Here is a 17,859-nt window from a genome sequence, read left to right as displayed (position 1 = left end):
TATCTTATTCAGGTCTGTACTAAAATAAAAATAACATGCATTTTGTATGATCCCTTTTATTTTGATAAAATAATTAACATTTAGCAGATTCTGCAAGGTGTATGTAAACTTTTGACTTCAACTGACCGTGCTCTTGCATTTCTTTAAAATGACTAAAAGAATCAATAACAGAATCATTAAGAAACTCAAATCAGAGTAATTCGAGTCCTTGTTATTCCCATCCCTAGTTAGAAATCAGAGCTAATTCTTTTGTCTTTTAGAAAGTAGTTATTTGGAAGATGGATTACCGGTGGGAGTTCAGATCAAGGCATGTTTTGCTAAAAGTCTTCTGATGTATTGAGCTTTGAGTAAGGGGAAAAGTGTGTGTGTGACGTTATTGTTGTTTTAAATGAAAATGCATATTATAAAACACTTTTATCTGTGCTCTGAGATAAAGAACTGAAGAGTGTAAATTGGCTAGTAATCAGACTTTAACATTTGGCATGTTTTTTTTTCATCAAATTAAGATTGTTATTGTGCTTAAAAATTATTTTAAAGGGTAAAGTGAAGGGAAAGAGTATGCCATAATTACCGTATGACTTCATGCATTGAGGGAGTTTGCGAGCAGAGGTTTTGTGGCAGGGACCTGTGGCCTCGGAAAAACAACAGCGGTTAGCACTAATAATGCTTGTATTGCATAATTGGCTGAATCATCTGAGATTGTCAGTGCAAGACCAAATTTGTTGCATGCACAACTACAAGCACATTTACGCATTTAAAAGCAAAAACCAAGATTTTCAGATACAATGACTGTTTCTAAATAGGTTTTCTGAACTTTTTATCCACCTGTAGTTGTTTGGAAAGACGGGTAGTCCTACTACAAATGGAGCTGTGTTCAGAGTGATGCAGATGGCTTTCTCATAGGCTTTTCCACACATTGAACTAGTCTTTCCTGTAAGAGAAATAGCGTACAAGACATCAAATTGAAGTGGGATCAGAGCATAACCAAAAAATGTGTGAGAAATAGAAAAGCAAATACATGTTTGACAGTGATGCCCCATCTGAGGCCGGTCTGTTTATTGCATCAGCCAGCCTGTGAAAACCAAAAAGACAAAGCATGTATGCATGAGAAAATAGGCTCCCTACAAGATCAACTGTGTACTTTCATAAAACAAGCTGTTACAATGTGTAGGTGTGTATGTCTTTGACAGGTTTCTTGTACAGTACATGAGCGCTGAACGGGAGGATACACAGACAGCTGTAGGGTAATACACTGATATTGCTGGCAGCTCCTATTTGCAAATATCAGCAGAAAGGCTTACTGGTGCTTATTGCATATGCAAGCCTTTTTTTGTTTGCTCGTTCGTGTCCTGCTCTTGTTGCAAAGACGTTTTTGCAACATAGCTATTAATAAAGAGTGTATGTGTCTTGACTGTTCACTGAGGATGTCATATACGCTCAGTGGGCCTTGTTCATGAAACACCAACAGAATTAATTTCTGTGTAACAAGTTTGATAAACGATTCTTAAGCAAATTGCAGAATTAGTTGAGTTCATACAAAACAAGCAGAACAAATTTCTAAGAATTTAAAATGTCTGGCAAAACTTTCTTGCATAAAATTTTGATTAATTTTGATAATCTTTGTGTATACTGCCATTCAAAATTTTGGGGTTGGTAAGATTTTTTTTTTTCTAAATAATACTTATATTCAGCAAGGATGCATTAAATAAATCAAAAGTGATATTAAATACATTTACATTGTTACAAATGATTTCTATTTCTAAATGTATTATGCTTTCCACATAAATTTTAAGCAGAACAACTACACTATCAGTCAAAAGTTTTTGAACAGTAAGATTATTATTTTTTTTTTTTTAAGAAGTCTCTTTTGCTCACCAAGCCTGTATTTATTTGATTCAAAGTACAGCAAAACAATAAAATTTAGAAATATTTTTACTATTTAAAATAATCTTTCTATTTGAATATATTTTAAAATGTAATTTATTATAAAATGATATACCATTCAAAAGCTTAGAGTCAGTATAACTTTTTTTAATGAATTTATAGAAATTAATACTTTTATTTAACAAGGATGGTTTAAATTGATCAAAATGCTGTTCTTCTAAACTTTCTGTTCATCAAAGAAACCTGACAAAAATTCTACTCAGCTGTTTTCAACATAACAACAACAACAACAACAACAACAACAATACATGTTTTTAGGCAGAAAATCTGAATATTAGTATGATTTCTGAAGGATCATGTGACTAGAGTAATAATGCCAAAAATTCAGCTTTGAAATCACAGGAATAAATTACATTTTAAAATATATTCAAATAGAAAACTGTTATTTTGAATAGTAAAAATATTTCAGAATGTTACTGTTTTTGCTGTACTTTGGTTTAAATAAATTCAGGGTTGGTGAGCAGAAGAGCCTTGTTTAAAAAACATTAAAAATCGTACTCTTCCAAAACGTTTGTATACATATGTATACATATGTATACATGTTCGTGTATAACGTGTATATTCAACACTGATAATACGAAGAAATGATTCTTGAACAGCAAATCAGCTTTCCCATCACATGAATAAATTACATTTTAAAAATATATTTAAGTAGAATTTTTTTAATAGTATTTCACAATATTAATTTTTTACTGTTTTGATAAAAATACATCCAGATATGTTGAGCATAAGGTGTTTCTTTTAAAAACTTAATAAACATAAATAAATAATTAATTTTATAAAATAAACAAATAAATAAACATTTTAAACAAACTGTTGAATGGAAAGTGTAATTCAAAGGTCTGTTTGATTTGTAGATTTTTTTTTTTTTTTAATGACTTTGATCCCAGTTACAGATTTTTTTCAAATCAGTGAAGCTGATTTCCACTTTTAACATCTGGAATTTTACATTTATTTGTGACTTTTTTTTTCTGTGGAACACAAAACAAGATACGGTCATGGCCAAAAATATCTGCACCCTTGTAATTCTGTCAGAAAATGCAACTCTCATAAAATTGTTCCAGTTGCAAATGTTTTGGTATTCACATGCCTATTGTTTTTGTTTGCAATGCAACAACACAAAAAAACAAAGAAGAAACTTGATCAAATTTCACACAGAACTCAGAAATGGACTGGACAAAATTATTGGCACCTTGTCAAAATTGTAAGAAATAATTGCTTTTCAAGCATGTGATGCTCCTGTAATTTGTATTTAGACACACCTGTGGCAAGTAACGTGTGGGCAATATAGTAATCACACTTGCAACCAGTTAAAATGGAGAAAAGTTGACTCAACCTTTGTGTTGTGTGTCACACTGAGCATGGAGAAAAGAAAGAAGTGTAAAGAGTTATCTGTGGATTTGAGAGAAAAATTGTGGAAAAGCATGGACAATCTCAAGGCTACAAGTCCATCTCCAGAGATCTTAATGTTCCTGTATCCACTGTGCGCAATATCATAAAGAGGTTTGCAGCCCATGACACTGTAGCTAACCTCCCTGGATGTGGACGGAAGAGCAAAATTAATGAAAAATTACAACAAAGGATTGTTCGAATGGTGGATAAAGAACCCTGATTAACTTCCAAACAAATTCAAGCTGATCTGCAGACACAGGGTACAACAGTGTCAGCTTGCACTATCCGTCGCCATCTGAATGAAAAGGGACGCTATGGTAGGAGACCATTGCTGACACAAAGGCATAAAAAAGCAAAACTGGAGTTTGACAAAACTTATGTGACAAAACCGCAATCCTTCTGGGAGAATGTACTGTGGACATCTGAGACAAAAGTAGAGCTTTTTGGTAAAGGACATCATGGCACTGTTTACAAAAAAAGAAATGAGGCCTTCAAAGAAAAGAACACAGTCCCTACAGTCAAACATGGTGGAGGTTCAAAGATGTTTTGGGGTTGCTTTGCTGCTTCTGGCACTGGATGCCTTGACTGTGTGAACAGTATCATGAAATCTGATGATTGCCAAAGAATTTTGGGGCGCAACATGGTGGCCAGTATCAGAAAGCTGCATCTCTTGGGTCTTCCAGCAGGACAATGACCCGAAACACACTTCAAAAAGCACTCAAAAATGGTTACAAACAAAGCTCTGAAGAGTTCTGAAATGGTCAGCAATAAGTCCAGATCTGAGTCCCACCTGTGGAGAGATCTCAAAACAGCAGTTGGGAGAAGGCATCCTTCAAATCTGAATGACCTGGAGCAGTTTGCAAAAGAAGAGTGGTCCAGAATTCCAGTAGAGAGGTGTAAACTCATTCATGGTTACAGGAAGCGGTTGATTCCAGTTATTTTTTCCAAAGTGGGTGTTACCATAAGTTAGGAGTGCCAATAATTTTGTCCAGTGCATTTTTTGGGTTCTGTGTGGAACTGTATCAGATAATTTTTGTGTTGTTCCAATGCAAACAAACAACAAAAAAAAAAATTGAGTACCAAAACATTTGCAACTGCAACAATTTTCTGAGAGAAGGGTTGCATTTTCTGACAGAATTGCAAGGGTGCCAACATTTTTGGCCATGACTGTATTTAAAAAAAATGCCTTATTCCAGTGTTGTCTGGACCACAGCATTCTTCAAAATATCATCTTTTGTGTTTTACAGAAGAAAGAAATGCATACAGGTTTGGAACGACATGAGCAAATGATGACAGAATTTTAATTTGTGGATGAACTTTCCCTTTAATTTTGACGAAACTTAGTTCAGAACAATTTACAGGGAAATTTGTGCTGCTCGTGTTCCATGAATGAAGCCCCATGATTGCTGGAACTAAGCTGGAAGACACTTGATGTTATAAAGACTGAAATTACAGTCAGAGTGTGGATGTTTAGTAAATATTAAAAACTGGCGCACACACTTAGCTTGGGAGAAAGTCAATTTATAAATGTCAAGTGCACTTAATCCAGGTCACAGGAGCTGCTAACATTTGCACAGTGCAGAGAAGACAAAACGCCCCGGGTCGTCACATCATTCTCTTCTGTCACTGTCTGCAGCAGCGTCCTGTGTGTCATTATGACTTTCATGCCTGTCACTTGAACAAGCAGTCTGTGCTGTTGGTGCGATGGACATTGCGCACCTCATTTTCGCTTGGTCTGTCTCTCTCTTTCTTCTATCTTATCATATTTCATGTTTTTCCAGCTCTGGCTCAGATGGTTCAACACACATTCACAAGATCACAAGTGAACTGCAGCCATTTTATCTTTACAACAGAAAAGAGAAAGAAAAGAACTTTGACCCCTCTTTGATCACAGCACCCTTGCGATATGGTGTTAGCCGCATGCTTTGTTATAGATGTTCTTTTGTCTGTCTGTTTGTGTGTTTGTTTTGATCAAATGTATATATGTATTAACTAGTAAAGTTAATATGTTTCTTTCAATAGAGGCACATCCAATACTGTTCTAAAATCACTTGTCCCAATTTCCAAGTCCCCCAAATACAGGTTCAATGAAGTTGTGTTTAGACTGACAGTGATTGAATTAGCTGATGGCACACAATAAATTTGATCAAATTAATAAAAAAATTAATTTATAAAATGTATAAAATTTGATTTAAAAAAAAAAAAACATAATTATGAAATAAATATTATATAGTATTTATTTTAGAACTATTTTAATGTACAATTTATTGTTTTACTGAAACATTTTTATAATAAACATTTTATGTATTATTTTAAACATTAATCATTTATGACTGCACCAATTAATAAATTAATACAATTGATTAGTTTATTTAAAAAACATAATTATGAAAAAAATATATTATCTAGTATTTATTTTTGAATTATTGTAATGTACATTTTATTGTTTTATTGAAACAGTTTTCTAACAAACATTTTATGTATTACTTTAAAAATTAAAAATCAATTATGATGGCACCACTTAATTAATACATTTTATTAGTTTATTTAAAAACCATAATTATGAAAAAAACAAAACAAATATTGCATAGTGTTTATTTTAGAATTATACATTTTATTGTTTTATTGAAACATTTTTAAAATAAACATTTTATATATTGTTTTAAACATCAAAAATCAATTATGACTCCCCCAAATTAATAAATGAATACATTTTAAATTTATTTAAAAACATAATTATGAAATATTATATAGTATTTATTTTAGAAATATTTTAATGTACATTTTATTGTTTTATTGAAACATTTTTCTAATAAAATAAATTATGACAGCAACATTTCATAAATTTATGCATTTTATTAGTTTATTGTAAAACCATAATTATGAAATATTTATTATTTTAAACATTAAAAATCAGTTATGACGGCACCAATTAATGAATTATTAGGTTTTAATAGTTGATTTAAAAATCCTAATTATGAAATAACTATTACATAGTGTTTATTTTAGAATCATTTTATTGTACATTTTATTGCCGGGGTTGTGTTTTTTTTTTTTTTTTTTTTTTTACATTTTTATAATACATATTTTATGTATTATTTTAAACATTTAAAAAAAAATGACAGTACCAATTAATAAATTACCAGTTAATAAATGAATACATTTCATTATTTTATTTAAAAACCATAATTACCATTATTTTATTGATTTATTAAAACATTTTTATAATATACGTTTTATGTTTTATTTTGAAAATGAAAATTATGAAACATAAAAATCAATTGATTATACGTATATTATTTTAGTAATTAGAAATTAATTAGAAGTAATTAGAAATTATTATTGTTGTTTTAAATTAAATAATTATTTATAAATAATATTTTATTGTGTATTTCTTATTCTGTGTTGGTCTGAAAGGTCTCTGTCAGTGTGAACTTGGCCCTTACCTTAGATTTTAGTTCTCTGATTTATAATGAAAATGCTATTGTTTTAAATGTTTATCTCATTAATGGAGGGCAAAAATGAATACAAAGCAGTCACATTCCTGTAATTGCTATTTAAACACCTAGAATACCCCAAACTTTGCAGTAAAAACATCCATGAGCGGTGCTGTCTGGCTTTTCCTGGCACTGTCAGAAATCCCTTAAACCTGCAGTTAGCGAATGTGACACGGTATCAGCGTTTGGAGAGAAAATCCATCTGCAGGTCTTTTGGGATTTTGTCACTTTTGATGTCATAAAAATGAGAAATTGAGCTCCTAATTCTTAGCAGTCAGATATTCAAAGGAATCCTAATCCCTCATAAGCACTCTCTCCCGCTTCATCTCGCTCTATTTAAGTGTGAAGTAGTCATTTTCCCTTTATAAATCTTCACATGGAAGTTGAACCAGAGATATGAGTGAACTCCATTAACGGCCTCAACGAGTGCCGGCTATCGACGTCTGTTTAGTTTTCTCCATTGACAATCAATTCCCTCCGAACAGTGTGTCCGGCTCCATGTCAATCTCATCGTTACCTTGATTGGAACAGTGCCTGCTATTGAAAGCACGTTTGAGATGTGTGTGTGTATGTGTGTGCGTGTGTGATTGCAGTCCATGATGGTAGATGCTAGTGTGAGAAATGAGCCTGATTGGATGGTTCATTTGTTCTCCTTTGTAGAGCCAAGCCGAGGCGCACTACAAAGGCAGTAAACATGCCAAGAAGCTCAAAGCACAGGAGTCCACGAAAAATAAGCAGAAAAGCGCAGCCGCCCAGGACAGCGGCGCTAAGACAATCACCACCACCACCACCACCACTTCCTCCTGCACTGCAGTCACTGCCAGCTGCTCTGACCAACCAGGTTAATAGCTCCTTTTGTTCTTGCTCCACATCACCTGTCCCGTCCTCTTTCTCCACTCCTACCTTCTTTGTGTGTGTTTACTCCCATGCTTTTCTTCCCGCCGCTCTAACCCTGAACCCTGTTAACGCTTCATCTATGTGCTTGTGTTTGTGTGTACTTTATGTAGTCATATTTTTCCCCGTAAAAGCCACTTTAGGGTGACCGGGGCATCTGTCAAGCTCAAAAACATGCTTGTGTGTGAGGTAAGGTGCAGCTGTAATCAGCCATATGCTTTATCATGCTAACAACAGATCACTTTTCCTGCTTGTTTCATCATTACAGTTGAAGTCAAAAGTTTACATCCCCCTTTCAGAATCTGCTAAATGTTAATTATTTACCAAAATAAGACAGATCATACAAAATGCTTGTTATTGTTTATTTAGTACTGACCTGAATAAGATATTTCACATACATATAGTGCACAAGAGAAAATAATAGTTAACCCTGTGACCCTGTTCAAAAGTTTACATACACTTGATTCTTAAAGGGGTCCTATTATGCTCATTTTCAAAGTCTTGATTTTGTTTTGGGGGTGTACTAGAACATGCTCTAATGCTTGGTGGTTCGAAAAACATTATTACAATACCTTTCTCCCCATTCTGGCACAAATAGCTCGATTAGTTCTGGGTTTAATGAAGGCCAGCCTTCCAAAAAAAGGAAATGTGTTATGATTGGTTAACTATCCCAGTGCGTTGCGATTGGCGAACAGCTTAGACAGTGTTTCAGTACTGCCACGCCCCTTGTCAAAGCAGTTAGCGCAAGCTAGATTAATGGTGAATCTTACGTTTTAAATATGGATATTTTTCTTACAAAAGTGCATCGATTTGCTACAGGAGACCCCCGGGAGCCGTGTGAGGCAATTTTTATTATGGATGGATGCACTTTATTAGACTTGAGATTAGACTCTGATTGCATTCGTCTGAAAGAAAGAATATACACCTAGGATGCATGGAGGGTGAGTAAATAATACGCTACAGTAGTGTTGAGTCCCATCCTCAGCCTACGAGATCACAGATACAGTGGGTACGGAAAGTATTCAGACCCCCTTAAATGTTTCACTCTTTGTTATATTGCAGCCATTTGCTAAAATCATTTAAGTTCATTTTTTTTCCTCATTAATGTACACACAGCACCCCATATTGACAGAAAAACACAGAACTGTTGACATTTTTGCAGATTTATTAAAAAAGAAAAACTGAAATATCACATGATCCTAAGTATTCAGACCCTTTGCTCAGTATTTAGTAGAAGCACCCTTTTGATCTAATACAGCCATGAGTCTTTTTGGGAAAGATGCAACAAGTTTTTCACACCTGGATTTGGGGATCCTCTGCCATTCCTCCTTGCAGATCCTCTCCAGTTCTGTCAGGTTGGATGGTAAACGTTGGTAGACAGCCATTTTTAGGTCTCTTCAGAGATGCTCAATTGGGTTTAAGTCAGGGCTCTGGCTGGGCCATTCAAGAACAGTCACGGAGTTGTTGTGAAGCCACTCCTTTGTTATTTTAGCTGTGTGCTTAGGTTCATTGTCTTGTTGGAAGGTAAACCTTCAGCCCAGTCTGAGGTCCTGAGCACTCTGGAGAAGGTTTTAGTCCAGGATATCCCTGTACTTGGCCGCATTCATCTTTCCCTCGATTGCAACCAGTTGTTCTGTCCCTGCAGCTGAAAAACACCCCCACAGTATGATGCTGCCACCACCATGCTTCACTGTTGGGACTGTATTGGACAGGTGATGAGCAGTGCCTGGTTTTCTCCACACATACCGCTTAGAATTAAGGCCAAAAAGCTCTATCTTGGTCTCATCAAACCAGAGAATCTTATTTCTCACCATCTTGGAGTCCTTCAGGTGTTTTTTAGCAAACTCCATGAGGAGAGGCTTCTGTCGGGCCACTCTGCCATAAAGCCCCGACTGGTGGAGGGCCGCAGTGATGGTTGACTTTCTACAACTTTCTCCCATCTCCCGACTGCATCTCTGGAGCTCAGCCACAGTGATCTTTGGGTTCTTCTTTACCTCTCTCACCAAGGCTCTTCTCCCCCGATAGCTCAGTTTGGCCAGACGGCCAGCTCTAGGAAGGGTTCTGGTCGTCCCGAACGTCTTCCATTTAAGGATTTTGGAGGCCACTGTGCTCTTAGGAACCTTAAGTGCAGCAGAAATTTTTTGTAACCTTGGCCAGATCTGTGCCTTGCCACAATTCTGTCTCTGAGCTCTTCAGGCAGTTCCTTTGACCTCATGATTCTCATTTGCTCTGACATGCACTGTGAGCTGTAAGGTCTTATATAGACAGGTGTGTGGCTTTCCTAATCAAGTCCAATCAGTATAATCAAACACAGCTGGACTCAAATGAAGGTGTAGAACCATCTCAAGGATGATCAGAAGAAATGGACAGCACCCGAGTTAAATATATGAGTGTCACAGCAAAGGGTCTGAATACTTAGGACCATGCGATATTTCAGTTTTTCTTTTTTAATAAATCTGCAAAAATGTCAACAATTCTGTGTTTTTCTGTCAATATGGGGTGCTGTGTGTACATTAATGAGGAAAAAAAATGAACTTAAATGATTTTAGCAAATGGCTGCAATATAACAAAGAGTGAAAAATTTAAGGGGGTCTAAATACTTTCCGTACCCACTGTACATGATATTATTATGCTAATTTATTTAATTATTTTACATACTTAGTTTCATTGCCCAAAACCAGCTCCAGCATAAGGCTAAAAGCAGCCTAACATTCTCATAAAACATCATCACTGATCAGCCTAGCCTATTCTAGTGCAAGTTTATGCATTTTAAAAAACACTCACGTTATAAGTGACGCTGTCTACACCAGTGGTGTCAAACTCCAGTCCTGGAGGGCCGCAGCCCTGCAGAGTTTAGTTCCAACCCTGTTCTAACACACAAACCATGTAGTTGTCAAATAAGCCTGATTGACTTGATTAGCTGGATCAGGTGTGTTTAATTAGGGTTGAATCTAAACTGTGCAGGGCTGCGTCCCTCCAGGAACTGAGTTTGACATCCCTGATCTACACTGTATGATGAATAAATCTCTTTCCACACACTGCACACGGCGCGTTACGGCTCCGACACGGCAACTAGAATAGATTGCGGCTTCGTTATGTGCTGCACACGTCTGGCGTGTTACAGCTCTGAAGCGGCCACTCTAATCAATGCTTGTGTTTATACCTGCCGCACTGCGGCTCGTTGAAGCGGCTCTCCGCACTGCATCGCTAAAGTTTGGCTAATCCCCCAACTAAGGGACTCATATGATGCTTCAGAAGGAAAAACAATGCATTAGGAGCCAGGGGGTGAAAACTTTTGAACAGAATGGAGATGTGTACAATTTTTTTTTTCTTATTTTGCTTAAATGTCATATTTTTTCATTTAGTACTGTCCTATAGAAGCTACAGACGATATTTACTTGCTTACTAGAAGACAAAATAAGTTACATTTACATTTAAATAAGTTAAAATAAGTTACATAAAAACCTTTTGTAATAGTTGCATATGAGTCCCTCCGTTGTTCTCAGTGTGAAAAGATGGATCTCAAAATCATACAGTCGTTGTTGGAAAGGGTTCAAAAACACAGCTGTGGATCATTCAGGTAACAACACAGTATTAAGAATCAAGGGGATGAAAACTTTTGAATGGGGTCATTTTTATAAATTCAACTATTATTTTCTTTTGTGGACTGTATGTAAACATCTTTTATGTGAAATATCTCATTCAGGTTCGTTTTGTATGATGCCTCTTATTTTGGTAAAATAATTAACATTTTGCAGATTCTAAAAATCTGTACCTGCATATTGAGTTTCCTGCACATGATCTTCTTGTCTGTTTTTGTGTTGCGTCTAAATGTTTAATTATGGAAAACGCATACGGGATTGGAGTGGGTGGTCGGATGCGTGCTGGGATGCTGTTATTTCTTCCTCCCTGGCCTTTGATTTGACTGAATTAGATTTGTGTTACATTTCAAAGAACATAATCATCTGATCTTTGCTTCATGCTGTGACCCACTCAATTTCAGGCCCTTGTGTCTGATTAAGAATCAAGACCGGGATGTACCAAGACACATGCCCTACGGGGTGCAAAACCCAAGCCAACGCATACTTTCTGAATTCATTCGCTCTCTAGCCGGAGACAGATTTGGGTGCGCCTCATTTATTAGGCAGTGGTGGTCCTCATTGATATGCAGTGTCTTTGCGCAAATCAGGCCAAATGAATGTCATCCTGATTCACAGATGGCTTATGGGTCCTCGCTGTCACGCCGCCGTATTATCGCGGCGTTGAGCTCGGACCGAGACTCGGGATGGGGGCGGGGCGGGTTGCTGAAGCCGTCTCTCTCCCCGAACCCTGGCAACGCACAATATAGTCAGATTTAGTTTACATGGGAAAACTTCAAGCACTAAATCATTAAAATTGCTAGCTCCAGTGCTTTACGTAAGAGCCCGCTTTATGTAACGTTTCAACTCGGCGTGTTGGATTATGTACTCACGGGGTGTGTGTGTGCACGGTAATTGCTCTGTTTTTTGTTTTTTTAAAGATGCAAGTAATGTTCTGCACTCACTGACTTTCCCAGAAAGGATAGAGCAAGGTCGTTTCAACATTGCGGTCACTGCTTGATCTGCATCTAAACAACAAGTGGCAATTGTCATCTCTTTGGCTCTGTTCCAAAACCTAGGGAGCTGCCTATGCAGGCTGTATTTTAAGGCGTCATAGGCACACTCTTGTTCCGAAGGACGGACAGCTTTTCTTAGATAAATTCTAAATTGGAATTATATGCTACAAATTTTAATTGATCAAAACTGACATTAAAGACATTGTTACAAAAATTTCAGTTTCAGATAAGTGCTGATCTTTTGAACTTTCTATTCATCATATAATCCTGTAAAAATGTATAATTTTTTCCACAAAAATATTAAGCCACACAACATTAATAATATTAAGGAATGTTTGTTGAGCATAAAATTAATTTTTAAAGATCATGTTATAATGGCTGCAGAAAATTCAGCTATATATATATATATATATATATATATATATTCATTCAAATAGAAACCTTTTTAAATATATTTCATAATATTACTGTTTTATTGTATTTCTTTCTTTCTTTCTTTCTTTCTTTCTTTTAAATAAATGCAGCCTTGTTGAGCTTAAGAAACTTTCAAAAACAACATTTTTTGTGCCATTTTATTATCATAAGCTATATTATATTATATTATATTATATTATATTATATTATATTATATTATATTATATTATATTATATTATATTATATTATATTATATATTTTATGCATTCCCTTTATTTTATGTATGCATTATTTATTTTAAATAAATGCAGCCTTGGTTAACATAAGAAACTTTAAAACGAAAAATCAAAAAATGCACTAACCACAAACTCAATACTTGTGCCAATTTATTATTTTATTATTATGAGCTATATTCATTCAAGATATTTATATATTATTATATTATATTATATTATTTTATATAAATGCAGCCTTGGTAAGAAGAATAAAAATGAAAAAAAAAAAAAAAAATAATAATAATAATAAAAAAAAAAAACATAAAAACATTTAAAAAAAAAAAAAAAAAAAAAAAAAAAAAAACATTTTAATAATTACCAACCACAAACTTAATGGTTATGTGTGTATTTTATTATTTTGAGCTATATTCAAGATATATTATATTGATTTTATTTATATTATATTATATTATATTATATTATATTATATTATATTATATTATATTATATTATATTATATTATATTATATTATATTATATTATATGATTTAATATTACTTCAGTTTAGTTTATGCATTCCATTTATTTTATTTACGCATTATTTATTTTATATAAATGCAGCCTTGGTGAGCATAAGAATAAAAATTAAAAAAATACATAAATAAATAATGATAATAATGATGAACATAAAAACAATAAAAAAAACATTTTAAAAATTACCAACCACATGGTTGTGTGTGTATTTTATTATTATGAGCTATATTCAGTATATTATATTATATTATATTATATATTACAGTAGTTCAGTTTAGTTTATTTCCTATATTTTATTTATGCATTATTTTTTAAATAAATGCATCCTTAGTGAGCATAAGAAAAACAAACAAACAAACAAAAATAAAAACATAAAAAAACATTTAAAAATTACCAAACAAAAACTTTTTTTATTATTATGAGCTATATTCAAGATTTATATAATTATTATATTATATTATATTATATTATATTATATTATATTATATTATATTATATTATATTATATTATATTATATTATATTATATTAGTTTAGTTTAGTTTAGTTTATGACTATTAATGGAAAAAAAAACTATTAAAAAAAAAATTAAATTACTCAATATTTGTGTGTGCTGCTGTCTCTGTATACTTTAGATTGGAAAGACTTTATTTTAAGGGGCTGTTTTTATAATAACAATAAATTATGCATAATTGCATGCAAGTAACCCTAAGCCAGACCTTATCTTAACCCTAACCATATAGTAAGTTCATGTAGTTAATTAATATCACTCGGTACTTAAAGGTATAATTACACCGTTACAAAGATGCATTAAAATAAAGTGTAACCAATATTTTTAGGAAGAGTTACAGCGTATCTTGAGTCTTACAAACTGGTTTAGAATGCTGTCTATGTAGGGAATGAGGAAGCTTTCTAGGTATTGAAACAGAGCCTTGATTCTGTTAGTTTGGAAAAGTTTGCCAAATAGTTGTACTTTACCTCTGATTTATTTTCTTATTCGGCTACAATATGTTCTTTATGACTCATCGCAAAAATATCGAGAACAAGAACAAAGAGGCATATGTCTCCACATCAACCTACCATGCTTTGGAAGATTTGAAATATAAACTTGAACTTGGATAGAGAGAAAAAATGCAAAAGAGCAGCAGCTCCAGCCTAGAGGTTCAGGTTAGTGTCAGTGAGTGTAATGTCACTGTATGGGGGAACATTAGACTGTTCTGGCTGCTTTGAGTCCTAGGGGAGAGAGAAAAAGCACGAGCAGAGAGTGACATTCATATAAACCAGCGGAGTATTCCCTCAGAGGCCTGTTAGAGAGTGGGTGGAGAGTACAGGCATCCGACATCAAGTGCTTTTAGGGCCTCCCGTGGCATGTAACGCTATGACAAGGGCGTAAGGGTGGTGGGCGATCCAGGGGTCACGTCCTATCACATTACAGCACGTGGGACCGGAGCAGTCACTGCGGCGTTAGAAGGGAGCCTGACCCGGTGTAACTCATCTGACATAGAAACTAGAGTGCCTGCCTGCAGCGAAGGGCCTTATATCAAACCCATCCACACAAAAATAGGTTATAAAAAAAAATGAATGAACAAATAAGTGTCAGCTTTATATTAGGTTGCCTCAACTACTGTGTACTTACATGTAAATTAATCATTTGATACAATACACTTATTGCGTACATACATGTTTTTTACATAGTACTTATATTTTAATAAATACCTGCATGTAATTACATCTGGAATTATATTTATAGTTACACTGTTGATGCGTCGCTAACACCTTAACCTACCCTTAAACCTACCCATACCGCAACCTACCGAACCTGTCCCTAACCTTACCCATAAAATAAAATAAATAAATAAACAAACAAACAAACCAAAATATAAAAATAATTGTAAAAATTAAAAGTAGTTATTATTATTATTATTATAATGTTTTTATTCCAAAATAAATAAATAAATAAATCCATTAAAAATATTTTAAAATAATTGTAAAAAAAAAATAAAATGTAACACATATTTTTTAAAAATTACAAATATTTATTCTTATTTGAAAAAAAAGTTAAAATAATAATAATAATATTATAATTAATCGTATTAATAATAATAATTATTATTATTATTATTGTTGTTATTATTATTATTATTATTATTATTATTATTATAACATGTTTTTAAACACTTTTTTTTTGGTGAACTGAAGGAAGACATTTGAGGTTATAGTTGACTAATTTTAATATGCCTCCTATTCCAATAAATAAATAAATAGATAAATAAATCTATAAAATGATACAAATATAAAATAATAATAATAATAATAATAATTTTATTGTTATTATTATTATTGTTGTTGTTGTTATATGCTTCTTATTCTAAATCAAAATAAATAAATAAATATTATTATTGTTTTTAATCAAAATCTATAAATAAATAAATAAATACATTACAATAAAATAATTGTTAAAATAATTGTCAAAATATAAAAATGGTTATTCGTATTTGAAAAGGGTTAAAATTATTTATTATTATTATTATTATTATTATTATTACAAAAGGCTTATAATTTTTTTTTTTTTTTTGAAGGAACTGAAGGAAGACATTTTAGGTTGTAGTTGATCCTTTTTATTATGTTATATATATTTAAAGTCTAAATAAATAAATGTGTAAAAATAAGCTTAACAATAAAATAGTCATTCTTATTTTGAAAAGTGTTTTAATAACAATAATAATAATTTGATGTTGTTGACTATTTTAGTATGCTTCTTATTACAAATTGGATCAATCAGTCAGTCAATAAAATAACAATAACAATCAATAAAAAGTCATTCTTATTTGAAAAAAAGTTTAAAATAATAATATAATTATTATTATTATTATATGCATTTACTCAAGTCTTTGTTTTGGAGAACTGAAAAAAGGCATTTTATTGCAAATCTTAAGGAAAAAAAATGTATATGGTGGATATAGACCAAATATGTTTCATTACATTTCAGCCTTTTGTGGTTTATTAATCGCATTAGACCATGTAATCTTTTCAACTAATTGTGCAGCCCTGATTTTTTTTATTGACATAGAAACTGTTTTTGCTTCTTCACCTAAGTCATCTGACATAGAAACTAGAGCACTTTCCTTGCAGCAAGCTGCCTTATATCAAACCCTAATACATGAAATAGTAAAAAAAAATAGACAGGAAGAAGTTGAAAAATGTGCCAGCGCACAGTACAACATGCTGAGCCCTTCACCACTAACTGTCAGATTTGCTCTTTCCTTGTTTCTTTCTCTCTCTCTTATGTTCCCAGAGAAAAGCACAGAGCCACTGACTGTGCACAAAGTCCCAGACTCCCCGCAAGCCTTTGTGCCAGCTCCCGCAGCACCTGCGGTGGCATTAGTGCCCAGCCCTAGCAAGACGACACCGGCGCATGCCAGCCCACCCGCTGAGCCCACAGGACACGCGACGGCCCTGAAGAACACCTCCAAACCAGCAGCGGTGCCAACGGCCCCGTCAGAGCCCAGCGTGGAGTCCGAGGAGGAGAAAGCCAAGAAGCTCCTGTACTGTTCGCTGTGCAAAGTGGCTGTCAACTCCCTCTCGCAGCTGGAGGCGCACAACACAGGTGTGCTGAACATCTGCCTCTGCATCACAGTGTCTTTCCCACGGTTTTCTCATGGTTATGCGTTCTTCTTTATCATAAATGTTTCATAGGGTGACCCTCCGAGGCTTAAGAGTATGGAACTGTACTTACAGTTAAGACGTAAATCAAAACCAGCGTAGCGATGCGAGGCTCATCATCGATAATATATAAAGAACTGGAAAATGTAGACGGGGTTCCCACGGTCGTAGAAAACCTGGAGATATTGTGGAATTTTAGGCAATTTCTAAGCCTGGAAAATTCATGGAAACTAATGCAATATTAAAAAGTCATGGACGTTTATGTAGTCAGTATGCATTTTTTCTAGTTTCTAGGTTGAAAATATTTCAGCTGCAAGAAATTGCTTTTTTTTTAATGCTCAGAAACATTCTCCAGACACACTGGAAGGAAAATGTTCAGATGTGTGGGCTGCAGTCAGACTAGTATTAATATATTCATATTTTTCATGGTTCAGGCGACATTCGCTGTACATCTTGATATTTATGTATTTGCTCTGAAATGGCTTAAAAGGCTTTATTTCAAACAAAAGAACTAGTATTTTAACCAAACATCCAGTTTTAGCAAAGTACTTTTTAAAATGTAAAGTAAAATACAGTAAAAGTGTAGTTAATCATTTTTTTCACTGAACATTAAGAAGAATTATATAAGAGTTATATATATCACAGTAACACAAAAGTCTATAATTGAAACATACACTACAGTTCAAAAGTTCGAGGTCAATATTGTTTTTAA

At 33.6% G+C, this 17,859-nt stretch overlaps 1 protein-coding gene across 2 annotated transcripts in view; it reads left to right on the top strand.

Moving 5' to 3' along the window:
* The window catches only part of znf385b (zinc finger protein 385B), a 183,688-nt gene that overhangs the window by 159,333 nt on the left and 6,496 nt on the right, over positions 1-17,859 (top strand). For both annotated transcript variants that reach the window (XM_051118304.1, XM_051118303.1), the window contains exons 5-6: positions 7,494-7,674; positions 16,780-17,091. In XM_051118304.1, the coding sequence (XP_050974261.1) occupies positions 7,494-7,674; positions 16,780-17,091 (493 nt within the window). The remainder of the gene's footprint in view (positions 1-7,493; positions 7,675-16,779; positions 17,092-17,859) is intronic.

The sequence above is a fragment of the Labeo rohita genome, chromosome 9 (genome assembly GCF_022985175.1).
Source record: "Labeo rohita strain BAU-BD-2019 chromosome 9, IGBB_LRoh.1.0, whole genome shotgun sequence".
Classification (NCBI taxonomy): domain Eukaryota; kingdom Metazoa; phylum Chordata; class Actinopteri; order Cypriniformes; family Cyprinidae; genus Labeo; species Labeo rohita.
Note: the sequence above shows the minus strand (reverse complement) of the source record. Positions and strands in the feature narration are given on the sequence as shown.